Below are 22,179 nucleotides of genomic sequence, written 5' to 3'. Positions count from 1 at the left end.
CCTGTGTATCTTCTACCATCTGTTACAAGTGTTCCATGAAACACACTTTCAGAAACATAGAATTCTATTCTATGACTCTTGCTGGAGGGAAGGCCATTCATAGGGTTAGATCCCCTGGAAGAGTGGTGTTTTTCTCAGAGTTCACACCAGAGAGGAGGGGCCTGGGAAGCTGCCAAGGGGAGTGTCTGTTTTTGGTTTTTCCCAAGGAGGAAAGCTACTGGCCAGAAGAGGCAGGCCAGACACAAGGTAGTGCAAATCCCAGGTGGCCACAGCACAAGACTGGGGCCTTTGGGCTCTGTGACTGCTTCTGTTTGGTAGGAATAGAAACTCAAAGCCCTCCTCTTTTCAAACAACTTGTACTCTGACTTTGTTTCTAATTTGCTTTTTTCTCCTTTAGTATTCGATAAAAGCTTTTTTTTTTTTTAAAGATTTTATTTATTTGACAGAGAGAGATCACAAGTAGACGGAGAGGCAGGCAGAGAGAGAGAAAGAGGAGGAAGCAGGCTTCTTGCTGAGCAGAGAGCCTGATGTGGGACTCGATCCCAGGACCCTGAGATCATGACCCGAGCCGAAGGCAGCGGCTTAACCCACTGAGCCACCCAGGCGCCCTGATAAAAGCTTTTTGATAGTGCCAGCCGGTTACAGCTCTATGAAAGGATATTGAGGGGAGGCTTTTGTTTGCAATCGGTCACCAAGCGGAATTCCTTTTTACAAAAATATGCTTGAAAAAGTGACAACATGGTTTACTGGTTTAAGGCGAATGAATGGTGATCTGGGTGCACTGGGAAAGAAAGGGCCCTGATGAGAACACTGAAGTGGGAACAAGACACTCCTGGGGCCCAAGATGTTGGAAGCAGCCCCAGGAACTGAACTGAGAGGTGTCCAAGGAGAAGGACGTTCTCACAGCGCAGTCCTGGTGGCTTCCTCAACTTGGACACTCTTTCTAGGCCTAAGGTCTGGAGGTGGTGTTTTCCTTTGTGAAGGTGGAGTGGCTGTCCTGGCACAGTCACGCACAAGATACCACAGACCCAGTTATGGTAGCTTTCTACTAGGTGAAATATGTCAACTTACAGAATGAGTGGGACAAAGAAAACAGCCCTTTGTAGTGTTCCACAAAGAGTGTAAAATAGACTCAGCAAGCCTTGGACCAGTGGTTCTAAAAGGGTGGATCCTGAGCCAGCAGCATTTGCATCTCCTGGAACTTCTTATAAATGCCAGTTCTCCAGCCCTGCCCAAACCCACCGAAGCAGCCTCTCCTGGCTGAGGCCAACAGTACGTGTGGGGTCATGCCCTCCCGGGGATTCTGATGCAGAATCAGGGCTAAAGCTTGAGAACCAGGATCCAGAACAAAGGAAAATGCATGTATACAGAAGCAAATGCAGACTAGCCCCCTTACAGCTGGGGTTTGAAAAAGAAGTAAGGTTTCTGAAACACATTTTAGACCAATGTTATCAGCATCAAATTCTTCTCTTTTCTAAACCAACAGGGGAATGTTCCTCTTTTCCACGAATGAACATTTGATTCAAAAGCAAATTTTTAGTGGCTAATATACTCTAACGAAGCTTGCGTCATAAGACTATGATACAAAAAGCATACAATAAAGTTTCAGTTTGGCGTAACTTTCACGGGACACCAGCTGAGGAATAATGACGAGGACACTGGCTGAGGAATAATGACGAGGTCACCGGCTGAGGAATAATGACGAGGTCTATTGCATTTTATCGCCATAACCAAACAATACTACTGGTGGTGAAGATACTTCCATCCATTTTACAGAGTGGAACCGGAGGGGCTGGTTTTCTCACCTTACGTAACTGCCAAGGGAAGATCTTAGTATAGAGATTTTGGCTCTTGATTTGCTATTCTAGAACTTGCCTGTCCCATTTTCCCCCCACTGCTTTTCTCAGAGAAAATTATTTATAGGTTTTGACCCAAATTCAAGGTCACCATAATGATTTATCTGTTTTTCCAAAGATGAGCTTAATTTAATGCCTCTTTAAATATTTATTTTGATCAATATATTTCCCTCTATCTCTAGAAAAAAAACTTCTTCAATATTTTACATTTTTATGAAAATCATTTATGCTTTGCATGAATATCATAGAGCCCCTCATTTATGTACTCCTTAATTAATGAACGCAAGTAGGTCCATTTTGACTTAGTTTAATGTGTTAAGACGATCATTTCATTGTAATTCACACTGATGGACTTGATTTGAAAAGTTGAGTGGTTGTTTGAGTGGAATGGTTTTGACATTTAACAGCCATAGTATACTCTCTTTATTCCAGAATAACATGACAGAGATTAATTTTAAAACAAATTTCCCTAATAATAGGAATAATGAATGAATGATTGAGTCATCTGCATTATACTTGCTTTTTCACCTTTAAGAACAACTAGTGCAAAATCAAGTCTCTGCCACAATTGATGTCGTTTTCAAAAGATTTATTCTTTGTTCATTAAAGGCTCCATTCTTACACTTATACTTAAAAATTCTATGAAGAATAATGAAAGGTAAAAAGTTCAAACAAAGTAATGCGGCATGCTACGATGTGGATGAACCTCAAAAACAGCACATCAAGAAAAGGACGCTGGTCCTGTTGTGTGATTCCATTTTTGTGCTGTGCCATAAAGGCCCATCTGTAGGGACAGAAAGTAGATGAGTGGTGGCCAGGGACTGGGTACAGAAAGGGAGAGTCACTGCAAGTCAGCTCCAAGTTTCTCTGGGGTGATGGGAATGTTCTAAAATAAGATTGTGGCGATGACTGCAGAACTCTGTAAATAAACTAACAATTATGGAACTGTATACTTAAAACAGAGGGATTTTATGGTATGTAAATTGTATCTTAATAAAACTTCATAAAAATAGATGTGGGCTTACAAGTAGCCTGAGCTAATTAAAACTGATGATCAAAATAAAAAATTTAAATGTTCACATCATCTATAGATCAATACCACGTACAGGAGGATGACAGGGACTTCCTCTGACATTGGCAACCCAAGTAAAAAGAGGTATCAACAAGCAGAAGACAGTATCGGACACACCAGATACTCCATGTGTTAAGTGAAGATGAGTGAAGTGGAATTCCTGCTTCTGAAATAGCCCAAGTTAAATTCTTTATTATTCTTCTCTAAGGCAAATGTCAGTCAGTCAGCAGAATTTTCATTATTATGTGGCCATCAATAGAGTTGCTGTGCATTTCAAATCTAGACCCAAAGCTCGTCCGACATGTCTGTCTGGAAACCCCATGCTGGAAGCAGTCTCATTGAACTTTCTATTCTCAACACACAATGCAGACGGGGCACACAGAATACACTTAAGAACACTTTTGGTGTAAATCAAGGTGATCTCAACCTCTGGTGAATTCCACAGGCATGTTCCGAAGCTGTAGTAAGATAAGGTACGCCCAATAGGTGCTTTACTATAGTAATAATTCATGACAGCATGAGGAAAGAAATGATTCATTCTGAGGCGGAGTGGAGAAACAAGCACAAAGGAAGTGATATTTGGATGAGGCCTTCACGCAGAACGTGAATAAAAGAGGATTTGTAAATGTGTTTTCAAACACTGGATCTACTTCATGTTGGCACCCTGAGAACCACATCTAGAAATAGTGAATTGAAGTTTTTCATTTTATTTCAAATATCAAAATAATCTAGGAAGATACATAGTAGATATCAAGATTAACTGAAGGTACATTCCAATCTCAATTGTTTTGTCATTCAATAGGATTGGATTATGGAAAGAAAAGAAGGCCCAGTTAAAGCATGAAAAGTGAATAAAGAGGCAGCATCTATATGTTATACTCAGAGGCCTTCAGATCGCAGAGAATCTGCTTTCTGTCCCTACTACAAAGAAAGGTGTCCCCCAGCGGGGGGGCAGCCTTAAAACTCTCATAGGTGACAGAGAAACAAATAACTTCGACTCTTTAGACATTTATCCTTAGGCTACTGAACAGTTGCTTAATAAGTGGGCTTCTAGAAAATACACTTTCTTCCAACCCCACGAGATAATGAACGAGCTCATCAATAACATAGAAAACTCCTCACACGAACAAGTAGGCGGTTTGGAAGACTGCAAACCATTTCTGAATCACACACTTAAATTTTTATAGGAACAAAAACATCATGGGATATGACAATTTTTTTTTTAGCATTTTTGCCAAAAATATATAATCTGATTCTAATCATGAGGAAACATCAGTCATACCCTAACCGAGGGAGGCTCTACGCAATCACAGGCCTGCATTCTTCAAATATATCAATGTCATGAAGAGAATGGTCGTGACACCCCGTTACAGATCAAAGCAGACGAAAGAGATGCAAAAGCTTCATGGAATACATAATCCTGGCCTGGGTCCTGGACCAGAAACAGAACATGTGGTGGTGGCCTGGAGCAGCCCCATCAGGAGGGATAACACCCAGGAAAGTCTCCAGGGACAATCCTTTCTCCGGCCCCCATCTCAGTCTCTACCTCTCCTCCTGAGGGGACAGGGGGTGGAGAGGGGACAGTTTGTAAAATTTCCATAAAGTCTCTAGATTAGATAATAGTAGGCGTCAATGTTAAACTTCCTGATTTTGAGAACCGTACCATGGTTTTCTAAGAGAATTTCTTTGACTTTAAGGGACACTCTAAAGTTTTTAGAGTTCAATGAGTATGATGTCTGTGACTGACTCTTACATGATCCTAAAAAATAATCTGTATATATAGAGACGCAGACATATGTTCTCTCTCTCTCTCTCTCTCTCTCACACACACACACACACACAGAGAGAGAGACACACGCACTGTGCTAAGGCAAATGTTGCAAAATGTTAATAACTGGTGAGTCCAGATGAAGGGTACGTGGGAGTTTTCTGCATTATTCCAACTTTTTGGTAAAGAGGAGAGTACTTTAAAATCACAGGTAAAATGGTATTTATAGGTTTGCCTTAGCAGATCTTCCAATAAAACATACAGCTCACTCAAACTCAGAGATGGTTCTTTTCTACCAATTTCGTTTTTCCAGTTCAACTCTTAAAAGCAGGAACCAGCTAAAAAGGTAAGCCAATTTGCAATAAAACAACAAGCAAAATCAACCCCCCCTCAATTCACCTAGGAAAAGTGTGTCAGATTGATTTAGTGTTGCAATTTTTTTTTCCTTTTTAGTGGTGATCACCACGCTTATATTCTTGATATTGCAAAACTTCTTCTTTTTCTTTTTCTTCTTTTTTTTAAAATCATAGAATAGACATTTGTTTCCCTTGTTTGGAAGAAATAAGATTCAAACATAGAATGATCACTTCAAAGGAAACTTAAGAATGAGCATATCATGGGTAACCAGAAAGGGATAATAAGAAAGCACTATTCCCGATGTTCGGCTATAAATATTAAATGGGATGAGCCCATTGCAGATACCTGTTTCCTTGGAAACCATTCAGTTGAAACTCCTGCAAAAATTAACATGTATTTTTTTCCCTTAAAGGGCAGGAGCTTCTTTTACTTACGCATTTTTGACCTTTAGTTTTATATCTTAGGCTTATTATAAGAAGTTCTTTCCAGATCTAGGCAAACAAAGAGCAAAACAAGTATCTTTTCATTAAGTCTGAAGCTGGACTTAGGACAATATGGCCTGTATAAATTGCATGTTATGGGGTAACTATGGATAGTTGGGGTCAACTTTGCCACTCACCAAATATTGCCATCTAGACTAGTAGATGATCAACATACACACAGTATTCAAACTCGAATGCCAAGTAACTTCACAGTATAGACATTCAAATAAATAGTCATATTTGCAATACAGTTCTGTGTTTTAAGAGGCAGTGAAGTTTAACAAAGTCAAGCCCCTTGTATAAGTCAAGATTGGCAAATGTCATGGGGACAGAGGTTTGCCAAAGATAATAATTCTGCATCAGGTCAATGCCAGGGAGGATGGCTTTGGCTCATGGAGGATTTCTGACTCTCATTTCCAAAGTTCAGTTGATTTTGGATTTCTGGTATCTTTGCAGTGTGGATAGAGAAGTGGGATCATATTTATTTCAGTTCAAGTCAAGGTGGCTGAATTGGTCCAGAACCTGAAAAACTGATCTCTAAATATAGCTCATATTAGTATCAGCCACATAGCAAACTACAGAGAGAAACCATCTGTGTGTCTGTACAGGTCGTACATACAAGTGAAATGGCTTCCCAGTGTACTTGACTATTTTGTCTGCACTGCCACTGTGTTTTTTAAATTTTATTTATTTATTTGTCAGAGAGAGCGAGAGAGCAAGAGCACACAAACATGGGAGCGGCAGGCACCCCGCTGAGCAGGGACCCTGATGCGGTTATCAATCCCAGGACCCTAGGATCATGACCTGAGCTGAAGACAGAAGCTTAATCTGCTGAGCCACCCAGGCACCCCTGCAATGTCGCTAGTATGCAGGCTCCCTTGGTGTGGAGTCTCTGCACCTCCAGAAGTACTCAAACCCAGAGCCTCTGCCCTGGAGAGGGGAGGATATACTGGTCACCAACACTGTCAGAGGAATAGGCTTATTGGGGAGTATATGTATGTTTCCAGAAGCTGACAGGGGTTCTAGAAGACCAGACTTACTGGGGAATTGAGAATGGGTGTCTTTATAGCCTGAAATCTTCTGTTCCTGGGGGAAGCTGTACAACAAGAGAGGTTAAGACCACTGAAAGAGACGGTCAAAAGCGACTGATTGCCCAATTAATCCTGGAGCTGCTATATATTTCTGATAATCACAGTTTAGATTTGGGGGATTAGTACTAATTTAATCTATTTTGTCCTGTTTTCCCCACCAAGGGAAAATACAGTTATTGCATTAGAGAGGTACTTTATTTTTTTATTTTATTTTTTTTTTTTAGAGAGGTACTTTAAAATAGAATTGTAGATTAATGTCCTTGGGTTTTTATGGGCAATTAATCTCTGAATACATTCCTTGCTGGAGAGAATTAGTGATTTATCCAAGGTTAAATACCTGGTAAATGTCAGACCTGAGAGCCAAACCATGGTCTTCTGTTCTCAATATTCCCCATGCATCTACTGAGTGCTGGGGAACATTCCTAGGATTTAAAGCAGAAGGCCAGCTCTGTAATTTGAGGATTCTTGAAATACTTTTCTCCCCCCCAGCTTTACTGAGGTATAACTGACAAATACAATTGTAAGATATTTAAAGTGTACATTGTGGTGATTTGATGTATAGATACATTGTGACAGGATTTCTCCCATCTGGGTAATTAACACACCCATCACTTTGGATATTTTATATATACAATTGTGTGTATATATATATATATATATATATATATATAATATTATATATGTAAATATATATAGTGTATGTGTGTGTATATGTGTACATATACACATATGTGTGTGTGTATACACACACACACATATATATATCTTCAGTGAGAACATTTAAATCCTACTCTTTTAGCAGATTTCATTCTACATTATAGTGTTATCAACCTTGGAATATCTTGGTGGCCCCAGATCGACATGCATTCACACATGTCCAAATCTGACTAGAACATGTGTGTTCAGTGTCTTTCTTGGCAAGGTGACATTTGTCTTTAGAGCGCCAAGTCAGACTTCACTGTGGGTAAACGCCACTCCTACTGCCCAGCACACAGCCTGACAGCATGCCCAGTGGACTGTGGTAGTACTGACTCTTATTCTCTCTCACTCTTTCCTTCACTCCCTGCTCTCCTCATCCCTTCCCTGTTCCTTCCATTGGTGTTACTGGACCCTGTCAAGGGAGAAAGGAATCCGACCCCGTTCATCCACGTGGAGATGCTAGAGGCTTGACAAGCTATCCAGTCAGGAGGTTTGCATTTGGAAAGACCACAGAGAATTCAGGGCAACCTGTGGGAAATGTCTGGGCAAGGGAAAGGCTTTGAATTCCACTGGTCACCTATGATGTCTTTGTAAGGCTGACTCTCCCAACAGTAAATTTTCAACTTCAATGCCAGCTCTTACAAGTTAACCGCCCACATCGTACCCTATTTTGTCTGAAAACTACCTGTTGGAAGCATCAAGGGATTTGGCCATTGTATCTGTTCCTCCTTGTGTCCGTAATATTCCCAGCTTTAGAAACTTCAGTCTGTCAGTATCTGCTTAGTGGTTGTTCTCACATGGGGTGTGGGGCATCTATATCCCTAACACCCAATCTGCTTCTCATCTTTCCAAGCTTCATTATAAAAATAATACACATCGAATTCCACAATTCTGTGAGAGAGGATTCCCATTTTATAGCTGAGGAAACTGAGGCTCCAACAGGAGGAGAGACTTGCTCAAGGCTCAGTGGCCGGTAAGAGCAGCGCCAGAATTTGGCCCTAGACTGTACGACGAGGAGTCCACGGCCCCTCTCACGCCAGGTCTCACTGGCCTGCACCTTCTTCTGAGTGTAGACCAGTGTTTTCCCTGTGGCTTAGATTCCTTCCTTGAGGTGCCTGCAATTTCCTTGCCTTTCTGTGTCAGGAGACATTACAATGATGATGAGCTCTAGTGCTGGAGCCAGACGGCCAGGATTCAAAGTCCAGTTCGGCTCCTTCATACTTTTCTGGGTTTCTTATTTAAATTTGTCATTATCGACAGGGTTTGAAAACTATCTTGGTTGTTGCCATGGACTCTTCCTTCAGTTGTTTATGCCTCTACCATAGCTGTATATGTGGCGTTTTGTTTTGCTTCTCTTCGTTTATGTGTATGTGGTTGTCAGTGTATTTGAAGGTCAGAAAGGGTGACAAACACTGGAGAAGGGGAGCCCAAGGCTAAGAGAATGTTTCTATTCTAAGAACAGTTATCATGTTGTCTCTACTAAGTGGCGGGCACTATGCTGGGTGCTTTACACACATGATCTTTCGTCTTTACAACAAATCTGAAAGCCAGATTTTATGACCCCATTTAAAAGGAAGGGGATTGAGAGACAGAGAGGTTAAAAAAACCTGCCCTGAGCTGGTCTATTTAAGAGCAAGAAGTCCACCTAAGTCTGTCTGACTATAAAGCATATGAGCTTAACTTTTAAAGAAAACTGCCCCATATGAGCTTAACTTTTAAAGAAAACTTAACTTTTAAAGAAAACTTTTAAAGAAAAAAAGTTTTAAAGAAAACTTTAAAAAGAAAACTTTTAAAGAAAAGTACTAATATTAATGCCTTCTTATTGTATAGAAATCTTGCACGCAGTTGTATATGAGGTTAGTATTAGCATCCTTTGTTCTCCTTGTTTCTTTTGAAGCTACCTAGTGCCACAGGTTGATGTGTATCCAGGACCTTTTGTCTATGCACATTTGTGCATGCACAGTGACACAGATTTTTAAAACTATAAATGGGAGGGGCACATGGGTGGCTCGGTCAGGATCCCCTGCCCTTTGCATGGGGCTTTTTGCTCAGCAAGGAGTCTGCTTCTTCCTCTGCCTCTGCCCCTCCCCCTGGCTTGTGATCTCGCTCACTCTCTCAAATAAATAAATAAGTAAATAAATAAATAAATACATACACAGAAACATATTTATAAAAACCTGTAATTGGGATCCCACTATACTTAGTGCATGGTAGTTTCTCTATTTGGTATTCCTAAAAGCATCTCCTTTTAAGAACCTGTTTATTCTTCCAGTGGATACTTTAGATATGCCATAGTATATTCGAACATTCCCCTGTGGATGGACATTTGGAGTGTTACTGATTTTTCAGTACAAAAACAAAGGTGCAAAGAAAGCAGGGGAACACAGATCTTTGTCCCTGTGAGTATTTCCGTGGAACAGAGTATTGTGAGAGGGATGGCTGAGTCAAAGCATATCTACATTTTATGTTGTGATAGACACTGACAGATTGCTCTTGGGAAGCCTGTGGTCCATACACCACTCATCCTGTATTTCAGTGAGAACTGATGTTGGATAAAGAAGCCTTGAATTTCTGATGTTTGCCTCCTTTGCCATTGCCCTGTTTCCAGTTTTTTCCTCCCCTCCACTCCAGCTGACCGCTTTCCTTTCTTTTCTTGCCCTCTATTTCTGTCTGTCCTGGTCTACTTACGGGTGCTCTTTCCTGCCTTTGAAGTATCAAATCACACAGCTCTCTTGCATCTACCAGAAGCTGGTGGAGAGCACTTATTCTCATGTGGATGGCTAAGGCTCCTAGAGTGCCCTTGAGGTATATGAATCACACGGGCGCTCTCAGCTGGGACTGCACACCCTGATGTATGGTGAGTCTGGGCAGAGTGGAGAGTGGAGATGGATGGAGCAGATGGTCGTACTAGTGGAAGGGCTCAAGCTTTTTAATCCCCAACCTTCTAAAATACTCATTTACCTGAAGATGTCCTTGTATTTTACTTAAGAACAAAGATAGCGATCACTGCTAAAAATGTGAATGTCTAGCTTGAAGGATTATAATGCATACAATGACTTGGCTTTACATCTCTCATTTTTAGAACACTTTGTTATTTTGGTAAATGAGAATTATATATCATTTAAAATTGTCATCATTGATTTGATTCATTTTTTCCTCCTTACGAAGAGCATGAGTTAATAGTCTGCCCCTTTACTGACATAAGATACTGTTTTAAAAATTACTTTAACTTGTCTAAATCTTGGGGACTGGCTCAATAAATTACAGCATATCTATAAGCAAGGGTAATTTATAGCCAATAAAAGTCAGGATTTGGAGGGATACTTAATGACAAAGGAAAATGTTCATGATATGTCATTAAGCATTAAAAACTGGTGAAAAAATGGCATGTCTAGTATTATTCCAAGTTTATAAAAAATAGATACGCACAGAAAAGAGACTGAAATATAATAAAGATTTTTAACACTTCTTGTCTTTGGAGGATGGAAATAGAAATTATTTCTAAAAATTATTTTGTTGAACTTTTGATAAATTTTCAATTTTATACAGAACATGGAAGGCTTTTTTAAAATGAGAAAAAATAACTTGTTAGTAAAATTATTTTGACTTTTTTTCTCCTTGCCTTCCTAGGATCTAAGACTCAATTCTCTTGATAGTAAACACGGAACTGGCCTACAGAGAAAATTCAGTGAGATTACTGGGTTGCTGCCCACCTTTTTCTAGTGCATTCAGGGAGGTGGGTCAATCCCTGCCTTTTTTCTCCTACTGGGTTCCAGTGTATCAAAAAGGTCCCTGACTGACACTGAGCACACACATCCAAGTACAGAGGCCTGACCACCTGTGTCCAGACCCTGCTAGATCCAGCTACAGGGGTGCATACATCTAACTAGGACCCATCCTTGTGGACCTGGTGGGACCCTGGGGTTCTGACGAGAAGTTCAGGAAGGCATGAGAGGTCTTCATGAAGGAGCCTCATAAGTACTTAGAGAGGATCAGGGCCCGCGCCAAACAGAGTGGGATTCTCTGAAGGGTTCAAGTACCCGAGAGATGTGTTACCAGGCAGAGTTATTAAACAGAACATCCATTTGGCAATTAAGATAAACCGGGCCTAACCAAGCTGCATCAAGAAAGATGACTTAGGTAGCTCTCTAGGTGCAGTCAAGGAGGGGAAGAAAAATGCACATTCCCTGAGTGTCCACTAGGTGGCAGGCCCTTTCTTATACTAAGAACTTAGGTGTCTGTTCTCAGGCATTTTCTCTGATATTCAGGTTTTTAAGAATCACACAGAGGGCTGGTTAAAAAACACAGATTCTTGGGCTCCTTTCCAAAGCTTCCAATTTAGCGTTCTGGGGTGCGGCCTGAGATTCTGCATTTCAAACAAGTTCCCAATGCCTGTAGGGCCACGGGTGGGTGCACTTTAAGCACCACCAAATACATTGTTTCAGACTCTGGGAGAAAAGGAGGTGTGGGCAGCAGTAGGATGTGTCCTCATGGCTGAGCAATCAGCTCGAACTGTGACAAAAACTCCAGGGAAGGTGTAGTGTGGAGACAGAGGGGCGGCTTGGGGTCCCTCGCTGCTGGTTGGAAATGGTCTCTGGTACTTAAGCAGATTGGAACTGTGGGTTCTGTGGCAGAATGTTAGGTCTCCAGAGCTCTTGTTCCAGTTAAATGTGTTACCAGTTAATTTCTTTAGAATGACTGTAGCAGGGAGAAGCCCAGCTATATGCAGATTAAAATGAAAGCGGTATTCAGACTCAAACTGAAAACCAAACATTAACTATATACCAAATATAAGCCAAAAGAAAAACATCAAGAATTATATAAAGCATGGATCAGTGATTCTCAAATTATTTGAACTGAAGGACCGTTTAAAAAAATATCTGGTCCATGATAGTGCGGTGCACAGTTCTTTGGCACAAGACTTTTACCTAGCTCTGGCCGTGCATGACTTGCCAGGCAAGTTTGACAATTCTCGATTACTCCAGACCCTGTTTAGGGAGGTGAGTCCACTGATAATGCGTTTGAATGTCAGCAGTAGTGCCACCCTGCTGTAAAAGTTTCTAAAGCTCTACTGCATCAATAGAGAGGACTAATAACAATTTGTAGGAGGGTACCCACTCACAAACCACATTTTGAGGTGCGCTGATCTGCACCGGCTAGATTGTGGACCTGAGAGATGGGCTTACTGTGGCACTTTGAGCAGGCAACTTACTCTTTTGGCTCTTGCACTGCAGGTCCTTAACTTTCTGTATCCTTCAGGGCCATTTAGTTCTTATCAAGTCCATTTGGGGTCCTTGAAATGGGGCTAGTTGGATGTACTTTTGGCCTCGATGCTATTGTTTCATGCTCAGACAACAAGGGTAATGTCCTACCCAGGGTAGGCACTTAATGAACACGATGGGATGAATGCATGGAATGGTAGGCCAGGCCTGAGATATCAAGCATGCCTGGGGGCTCGACAGAGAGAGCCAGGAAATACATGCCCGGTGTAAATGGGGATCCAAGCCGAACTGTCCTCACCGGGATTTTATACAGGTGGCAGACAAGCAGAGCGGATGGAGAAGAAGCACCTCCAAAAAGAAATAAGTCACTAATTGAGTTGTTTCTCTGGCCTCCCTGATGCCTCACGAAATATAGATGTCCACTGTGAATGAGTAAGATTCAGTTTATAAAGTCATGGGCCATGACAACAGAGGCTTTCCCATGGCGTTTTCATGCTGAACCAAGCCATTGTCTCACGTTCATGCCAAGATGAACTTGTTACTCTAGAAACTCTAGAAACTGCCAGAGTTTTCCTTAGTTGTTTTCCTTTTAATACTAGAATCTTAAGGAAGGACTTTAATGTAATAATTATATTTTCTTATTAAACAGTTCTCTGACTTTTAGCAAAGGAGAGCTGAATGAATGCAAAATGGATTAGCAACTCTAATCCACCCCGAAACATCACGCCCTAGCCTGTATTCACCTGGCCTCTTATTCTCCATTCTTTACCAAGCACACAGTGCAGCACAAGGAATTTATGTGACTTAATGATGCATAGCTAATAATACTGATCACAGTAATAACGATAGCTGATACATTATCTTTTTAATTCCATCAACAATCACAGAAGTTTGCTCAAGGACAGAGTGGAAGGGCTAGGATTCTAGCCGAAATTTGTGGTTTCAACCACTGCACTTATATTTAGGGTCTTGGGTCCAAATAGACCCAAGGCTGTTTCTTTTTGCTTTCAAGGTATAACAACAAAAGAAATATACCATCTTAGAAACTTTGGGTACTCAAGACCAAGATTTCTATAAATGGTAGAGACATAGGTGGATCCTATGAATGAATGAACGAATGAACAAATAAGTGAACATGGGCACTAGCTGTAAATGAATCAAATTTAGTTTGTGACTTTCTTAGATCATGAGGACACTAATAGTTTCATGTTGGTATTTCACTAAAAACCCAGGACTGATGTGGTTTTGATGCCAGCTCATAAAATCTGAAGATACAATCTTGGTTACAAATGCTAAAACTAAATCTCAATTATATCTCAAACAAATTTGCAGACACACACATACACACACACACACACACACACACACACACACACACAAACACACTTGTCTCATATGCTCTTTCAAAAAAAAAAAGCTTATTTTGTTCTTTTTCTAAATATCCTTTTCAGTTTCTCAAATCTCCCAAATAACAAAGGGGACAAGTAGTTCAAACACAAATCTTCCCAAAGAGAACATGTATAGTTTTGACTGCACTCAAATCAGAGCTCATGTCACTATTTTATTATTTTTAGGCAATCCTGTTTTCAACTGAAACAGTCTACACACTCAACTTCTTGGGTCAAATGGTAGTTCCAAGGAATTTTTGATGTGTTTTCAAAAAAGTAAAAGTGCCAGCACTTTTTTGACGGGATAAATAAATCATGGTTTATGTTGCAGTTAGAACAGTATGCAAAAGTCTCTCATGGCTCATACATAGAAGTCTTTACAAACTTTCATTAATGTATGTTGGTGAGTAATAGCCAGATTTCCAAATACACAATTTAAAGATTTATCATGAGTCAAAATCCTTCAAGAAGAACCAAAAAGACCTTATTTTCTCTCTATGCTAAATTGAAAAAGTATGGAAAGTTACATGAACATAGACATTTAAAAACACAAATGAATTTACAGAGCAACATTTTGGGGAGCCCTAAGACAATAAAGCGATCAGCACAAAGACATCTGTCGGGTGAGGCAACCTGAGGTAAAGACCAGTTAAATCTAATGCAATCAGGAACTTAGGCCAGTTTAACACATTTTTTATGAGGTGACAACCTCCTAACACCATAATCTTGCCTTTCAGGAAGATGACACAGGATTTAATGAGTAAAAGAAAACAACTTAAAACCTCTCTTTTGAGCGTGAATTGTCTATTTAGGTTAAAGGTAGTCTTTGAGATCCCATTAGCTGCTGGCACAATTGGGAAAAGAAATGTGCATACACACACACACACACACACACACACACACACACACACACACTTCAAAGCAAGTAGCTACAGAACGATAGCAATGTCTGTTTCTACTCAGATGCAAAAACAGAGTTAAAGCCAAAACTAACAACCCTTCTGCTAATTAGAGAAATAAAAATGTCTTCTCCCCAAGTGTCCAACCCAACATGCAACTGAAATTAACTACTTTCCTTTGGGACTCATTTATTTATGTTCAAAAGAAGATTGGGGGATAAAGAAACCTTGCAAACACAACAGTTGGGGAAAACACATGGACACCATACATTGGAATAAATGGAGCTGAGCACACAGCGACGATAGAAACTTTCTTTGCTTGTTGAAACACTGCATATTATGGTCTAATAGAAATCGGGTTACCTTTACATTTCTTCTCTTCTGTTTGGAAGGTCTGGGCACTTGCAATGCTCTGGTCGTTCACATCGTCATGGTCCAGATGGAATATCGAGCTAGTCCAAGTGGCCTGGATGAGATGTGGTGACGACTGTTCATTTTTCAATGTGCTGCGCCTCTCCGCATGGCTCTTCCTATGGAGGCAGGCTTCAGACATTCCTACTAGCTTCCAGTCGTGTTCTCGGTCTGGACAGTGCTTTGGTTTGTCCCAGGCTGGAAGGCCATTTTCTGGAGGGTTGAAAAACACGAGATGACGAGCTGTTGGCATTGTCAAGATTTTGTTGAGTTGCAGTTTTGGAAGGCAAGTTGTTTCTCAATTCTTTGGGGCTGACAGTGCTCACATGCACCTCCACTTGACGGCAGTGATAAGATGCAGAATTTGTCAGCCTTGGGCATTTAGCCACCACAGTTGGATTGCCTGTCGGAGTAATCAACACATTCCCCCTTATTTTTAGTGCCTAGAAAGACATTAGTTCCTCCATAGAAAGGCTGTACTTTCGCCAGCCAGGCTTCCACAGCAATGGCCCAAGAGCAAGTTTACATCAATTTATGTGACTGCTCAGACGAGCATTTGAGGTCTTGAGGGTCAGGGCTGGCCATGAACACTTTTTAGATCCTTAGGACATAAAAAATCCAGGATTCAGCCTTGTTTGACTTGGGTTTTATCACAGGCTGACCTGAGGGGCACCCTGTTGCTTAAGTGGGACATGCTCACGTGGTTCCTTCAGGGAGTGACAACTCAGTCCTCCCTACAACCTTCTACGCCTAATGGCCTGATACAAGGAGACTGGATCTTCAGATAGAAATTTGTAAATGGTTTCAATGTAGCTCCAGATTGGTAATGAGATCCAATGAAGGAAAGCAGACAGTGCTTTAGTTGGGGGGGGGGGCAAATTTTAATAGCCCTAATGATAGAATGATAAGTCCTGAATCTCACTAGTTGAGATATAGGGAGTGAATTATTCATGTATATTGTGGCATTTTTTTTTTCCTATTTAATTTATAGAGACTTGAAGATCTACCCTCTAGAAAACAAGAAGAAATGGAATAATATAATCTAATGCAATAGTATAATGTAAACTTTCTTACCCTAACCTTCCCTTGTGGCAAATTTTACTTCCCTGAATATCTTTACTGTACATGACTATAAGGTAGAGAGCAAAAATGAGCAGGCTAATATATATATATTTGTATATGTATATACATTAAAAAAACATAGTCCATCTGGTCATCCATATTTCTAGAAATTCTTAGGCTACTGTCTGTCAAAATGAGAAATATAAAATATAAATAGAGTTCTACTTTTAAAGTGATCATATTCAGTGATTGAAAGACTATAATTTATGTATGAATTTTCCTTTCTGCTGAAATTACCAAAGAAGCAAAGATATCCATATTAGAGAGATGGGTCCATCCTGATCTGTGCATAGTATTGGGAATTTCAAGCTGTCTTTCCAACATTTAACATGACTTTTAAATTATTTAATGCAAGGGCTCAGAAGGCTTTAGGTTTTCGTCAACTCCCTCTGTAAATGACTAATTATCTTCAGTTGTTGCTGGTTAGGATGGTTTCTCTGAAAGTGTAATCTACTCTCAGTCACTTTGGAGGCTGCACTTGCCCTGTGAGTCTTCAGGTTTGTGTGTAGAAATTCTAATACACATACACTCCCTTTCTACTCCACGAGGAGACTGTGAACAATGACTACAAAGTAATAATCAATCCATGATTTATTTGTCGCCGTAAATGGAAATGCTGTGGTTTGAAATAACATGGCCAGGAGGCAATAAATCCATGCAGAAAAAAAAAATTCTATAATGTGACAGCTCTGGGATATAACATTTGCTCTTATTCAGAGAAGAGCCCTGAATATTCACCCTATGCAAATGGCTATGCTAGGGACTGTGTGAGGTCATGAGTTCTTTCTCTTCAGAGATTATATGGCATTATTCACTGCATGGCAAATCAAAAACCTTGGACTCAGCCATAGCCAGCTACTGGTGCAATTACAGGCACCTATTCTCCCTCTCCATTAAAAGAAAGCAACAGATTAAAACCCTGGGATATTGTGTTGCATTTCAAATTAAACATATCTCTGTAGAATCCATTCAAGTTTATTACCCATGAGGGTTTGAGCTAAACCATGAACCAAATATAAAGCTACTGAATGCAAGAGTTAATTCTGGGCCTAAAGAGATTCACTTTATTTCTACAGACATGCAAAGCCTTCTGACCCTGCACGTTTCTATGATTTCTTTATTTTCAGGGACTCTTTTTAAATCCTCGGTAAACTGTATCCTGTAAAGCTCCATTTTAAGTAACGTTAAAGTTATCATACTATTTTGTAAAGCCTCCAACATTTTATTTTTCTGCAGAAATTCTTAAAATTTGATATTAACTTCCTTGATGGAACAGAAATTAAGAAATATTGCCAAAGTCAGTAGTCACTGATCCCCAGTGAAAGGAGCTCTAGTGGCCATGCTTGGGTGAGAGATGCTGAAGGGACTCCGCCCAAGGGGACATTCCTCCTTAAAGCTCAGCCTATTAAAGCTTGCTTAGCATGTCCCCCGAGTCAGCAAGAGCAGGCATTTTTTCTAAGCAAAGGAGGTTATGTTTGGGGTGAGACAAGAGATAGGATTGCCTTCTATTTTCCTAAGAAGATAAGTTGAGATGGTTTTGGGGAAAGGGCTTCATTCATGGGAGGCATTCATGGGAAGGCTCATAATTACTGTCTGTAATTCCATTCATGATAATGATATTTGGCTGCTTAACTGGCAGGTTTATTGGTTGGGGCAGTACTGGGAAACCAGTGGACTGAGAAGTCTTGGCTGGGTCATGGGAAAGCTCAAGAGGATTTTATTTAAGGAGGATTCTTGATTCTTATCCTTCCAAGATGAGGAAGACACATACAGTTCCTATTCCATTCCCAGGAGGGATAAGATACCCACTATACAGAGCTCCTTAAATTCTGCCTACTGAGGATTCTTTTGTTTGTGAGAACTGTAAGTTACCTCCACATGTGTTTACTTGGCAGTACTGGTTTTCAAGGGTATCCTGCTATTATTCTAATGCTTGTGTCTCTTGGTTCTCCCCAAACCTAAACGAATGAAGTGTTTCTTTGTAGAGAGATTGAAGTATTAAAGATTAAGTCAGTGATTCCCAAACTTTGGTGAATGACAGTTACCTAAGGCACTACTAAAGAACACAGAAGGAAGACCAGGCCTATTGAAGTGGGATGGGCCTGGGGCATTTGTACCTTTACTAAGTTCTCCAGATGATTCTGACCCCCAAGAGAGTTTGAGATCCACGGGGTTAAGAAAATTGAAGGTATGAAAACAAAGTACTGGCAGGTTTCAGATTAGGGGACAGTGTCCTTCTTAGGCTTTAATGTTTTACACAGTCTTGAAGTAAATCCACTTTATAATTAAACAATTCATCAAAGTTTTGGGAATAACTGTGTGAAGATTTCAAAGTCAGATATTATGAAAAGATACTCAACATCAAAATCATCAGGGAAATGCAAATCAAAACCGCAATGAGATATTCCCTCACACTTGTCAGAAAGGCTAGAATAAAAAACACAAGAAACAACAAGTGTTGGTGAGGATGTGGAGAAAAAGAACCCTCATGCATGGCTGGTGGAAATGCAGCCTGGTACAGTCACTGTGGAAAAGTGTATGGAGGTTCCTCAACAAACTAAAAATAGAATTGCCATATGATCCAACAATTCCACTACTGGGTACTTACCTAAACAAAACACAAACACTTATTAGAGAAGATATAAGTACAATATATTACTTACAATAGCCAAGATACGGAAGCAGCCTAAGGGTTCATTAATAGATGAATGAATAAAGAAGTGGTGTGTATACACACACACACACACACACACACACACACAAACACACACCCCAGAGGAATATTACACAGCCATAAAAAGGATTGAGAACTTGCCATTTGCAACAACACAGATGGACCTAGAGGATATTATGCTAAATGAAATAAATCAGAGAAAGCAAACTGATGGTTGTCTGAGGAGAGAAGGGTGCAGGGTGCGTGAAGGAGAGTGGAAGGCTTCCAGTTATGGAATGAATGAGCCATGGGGATAAAAGGTACAGCACAGGGAATATAGTCATTTGTTTTATAATAACATTGTGTAGTGACAGATGGGAGCTACACTTGTGGTGAATAGAGCAGAACATATAGATTTGTCAAATCACTATATTGGACACGTGAAATTAATGTAACATTGTGTGTCAACTCTATTTCAATAAAAATGTCAGATATTAATTGGATGTTCTCTTATAGATTGGGGGAATGGATGTAAATAATGTTCACCTAAAAATTCTATAGTCTGGGCATTACCTGGGACACAGTGTGCACAGTAGCAGAAATACATTTTTTTAAAAGGAGGAGTCTGCAAATGATCAGACCTTGTTATTCACATGAAGTATGACTCCTTTGCTCTTTAATGGATCCCAGCTAATACTTGGCTTTTAATACTTCGTAATTCTAGGCATGAAGACAATTAGCCAATTTGTCAGTTATAATGCAAATTAATAACAAAATTAAAGGAAATAACTAGATAGGGACATGTGAACTGCTACTAAAATACTTGTTTGTCAAGAGAGTTTGGAATTGAATGATTGAATTTGTCTTGTATGATTATAATTCTTTTGGCTTTGCATGACACAACCCCGATCAAAAAAGTTACTTTCCAAAAAGAAAGAAACCTAAATCTCATTAACATAACTACATACAGCCTATTTCTGGAAATTTCATTAAATATGATAGAAAAGAAATCTGTCCATCAAAAAAGGGAGAATTATATGAAAATATTCAAGTATCTCGGGACACAAAAGCGAGCTGATACCTCAGAGACATGTTAAGGCAAAGGAAATAGGCTTACGACAAAGTGGTCAGAGAGGGTCAGCTGAACGGGCTGGGATTTCGTAGCACTCATTATAAGAGTGTTTAATTTGCATTAAAGGCCATTAATATGAGGCACTGAGACCCCAAACCACACTCTATATTAGGGGAATGTGTATACAATATGCTTTGTAGAATTATCAGTGGAGAGCTCAGGCTATTAGCATGATGTCTGTAATTTCCATTCTAATTTTTTACTGGGACCCGTAAGTTTTAGCTTTGCCAAATTCTCAGACTATGTGCTTAGCAACTGATTTTTATTTGTGGAGTGGCGTGGAAGGTGAGACTAATGCTTGGCTTTTTAGTAAATGCTTAGCATTTACTAAGGGCCAAGTTCTGAAGTAGACAGTTTGATTCATCTTCATGAACATCCAGGAAGTCCAGAGTGAGACCTTGCTTGATTTACAAGGAACCTGAAAGTCAGAGAAAGCATGCTCTCTCATACCTTTTGTACTGTTAACAGATGCATTATCATTATTTTTTTAAAAGATTTTATTTATTTATTTGACAGAGAGATCACAAGTAGGCAGAGAGGCAGGCAGAGAGAGAGGAAGGGAAGCAGGCTCCTCGCTGAGCAGAGAGCCTGATGCAGGGCTCGATCCCAGAACCCTGGGATCGTGACCTGAGCTGAATGCAGAGGCTTTAACCCACTGAGCCACCCAGGTGCCCCGCATTATCATTATTTGCCTTAGTTTGATAAGTAGCCATTAGCCTATTAATAGCTATCATTTTAGCAGTTCTTTAAAGTTCTTTATCAACTCTGTTTATTGTCCCATTCAATTTTCTCAGTTACTCATTTATATTCGCAACTGGTCAGCCTGCTTTCACTCTGAGCCATCTACAACCCATCGTTCACAGAGCAGCCAGAGTGAGCTTTGAAAGTACGTTTCAGAGCATGTCTCTCTGGTGCTTACAATCTTCTGATGACTTCCCATCAATATTGGAATGAGGTCCTAAGGCCTTACTGTAGCCTGCAATGCTCCAAGGGATTTACCCCTAGTCCATCCCACCGAGCCTCTGTCCTGTGGCTCAGCCCCTTGCTGTCTTTCCTCTGCTCTTATTACTCATTCTCCCAATAATCTGGTAACTTTACAGAGAGAAATCTACTTCCTAGGCACAGACTCGATGCCTATTTTCTTATCCAAAAGCCACGGGTGAGCTGTAAGGGGAACTCAAAACTATGAAACCAATTCAATGTAGATTTTCTACTACCACTATTATCTTCTCAAAACTGCAGGAGAAAAATGAAAAGTTTGGCTTTTTAGAGTCAGGATAGGATAAGAATCTGGGCTCTGCTAGTCAAGGTTCAAAATCTGGCTTTGGCATTTATCAGCTGTGTGACTTTGGGCAAATCGCTCTACCTCTTTGGATCTCCCTCTAGAATATCTCCAATACTTATCTCCATCTCCTTTGTAAGGAAAGAACTCAGCACGTTTTCCTTGTATTATGTCAATGGTATCCACACTTTTCTCCCCCCCTCTATTGGACTCTGATCAACTTCTCAATCTCTTAGTTCCCACAGCTCGAAGCATATAACAGGATCTGAATAAATATTACTTGGAAACAATCGAACATAATATAGACAGGTCAAAATACTCCAGAAGCTAAACAGAGCACACATGGACTTTGAGCTATCCAGGAATTTCTATGCATCGAGCAATAATGTGGCCAGTAGGCCAAAACTGGTTTGCATCACCGTTCTGCAACAAAGGGAGCTTGGCCATAACCAGATGCTGCAGCACGGCCTGAGCTGTGTTCTATGCCCAGAGAAGACAGGAAGAGCAGCTAGATGACTCTGCTCCTCCCAGTCCTCGGACAGCATAAACCCACCATTTTTTTACTCTGGCATTTTTCTCCCATGAAACCCATCTTCTAAATGACAGGTGTGGTGAGAGCTTCACACGGGACACCAGAGTATGGTTTGTGGGTGTCTCAATGCCACCATTTCAGACCCTCTGACATAGCAATATCCTCTCGTCATCTGGGATGGGTGAGCCAGTCACCAGAGGGCAAGCTGCTGGC

The 22,179-nt window shown here is 40.4% G+C and overlaps 1 protein-coding gene across 1 annotated transcript in view; it reads right to left on the bottom strand.

The window, feature by feature from the left end:
* LOC111155005 (thyroid hormone receptor beta) overlaps nt 1-22,179 on the bottom strand; it is a 214,149-nt gene that overhangs the window by 57,523 nt on the left and 134,447 nt on the right. The window contains exon 3 of the mRNA XM_022514998.1: nt 15,198-15,458. Coding sequence (XP_022370706.1) covers nt 15,198-15,458 — 261 coding nt within the window. The remainder of the gene's footprint in view (nt 1-15,197; nt 15,459-22,179) is intronic.

The sequence above is a fragment of the Enhydra lutris genome, unplaced genomic scaffold, assembly GCF_002288905.1.
Source record: "Enhydra lutris kenyoni isolate GAN:26980312 unplaced genomic scaffold, ASM228890v2 scaffoldscaffold39, whole genome shotgun sequence".
In the NCBI taxonomy this organism is placed as follows: domain Eukaryota; kingdom Metazoa; phylum Chordata; class Mammalia; order Carnivora; family Mustelidae; genus Enhydra; species Enhydra lutris.
This window is presented reverse-complemented; position numbering and strand designations above follow the sequence as displayed.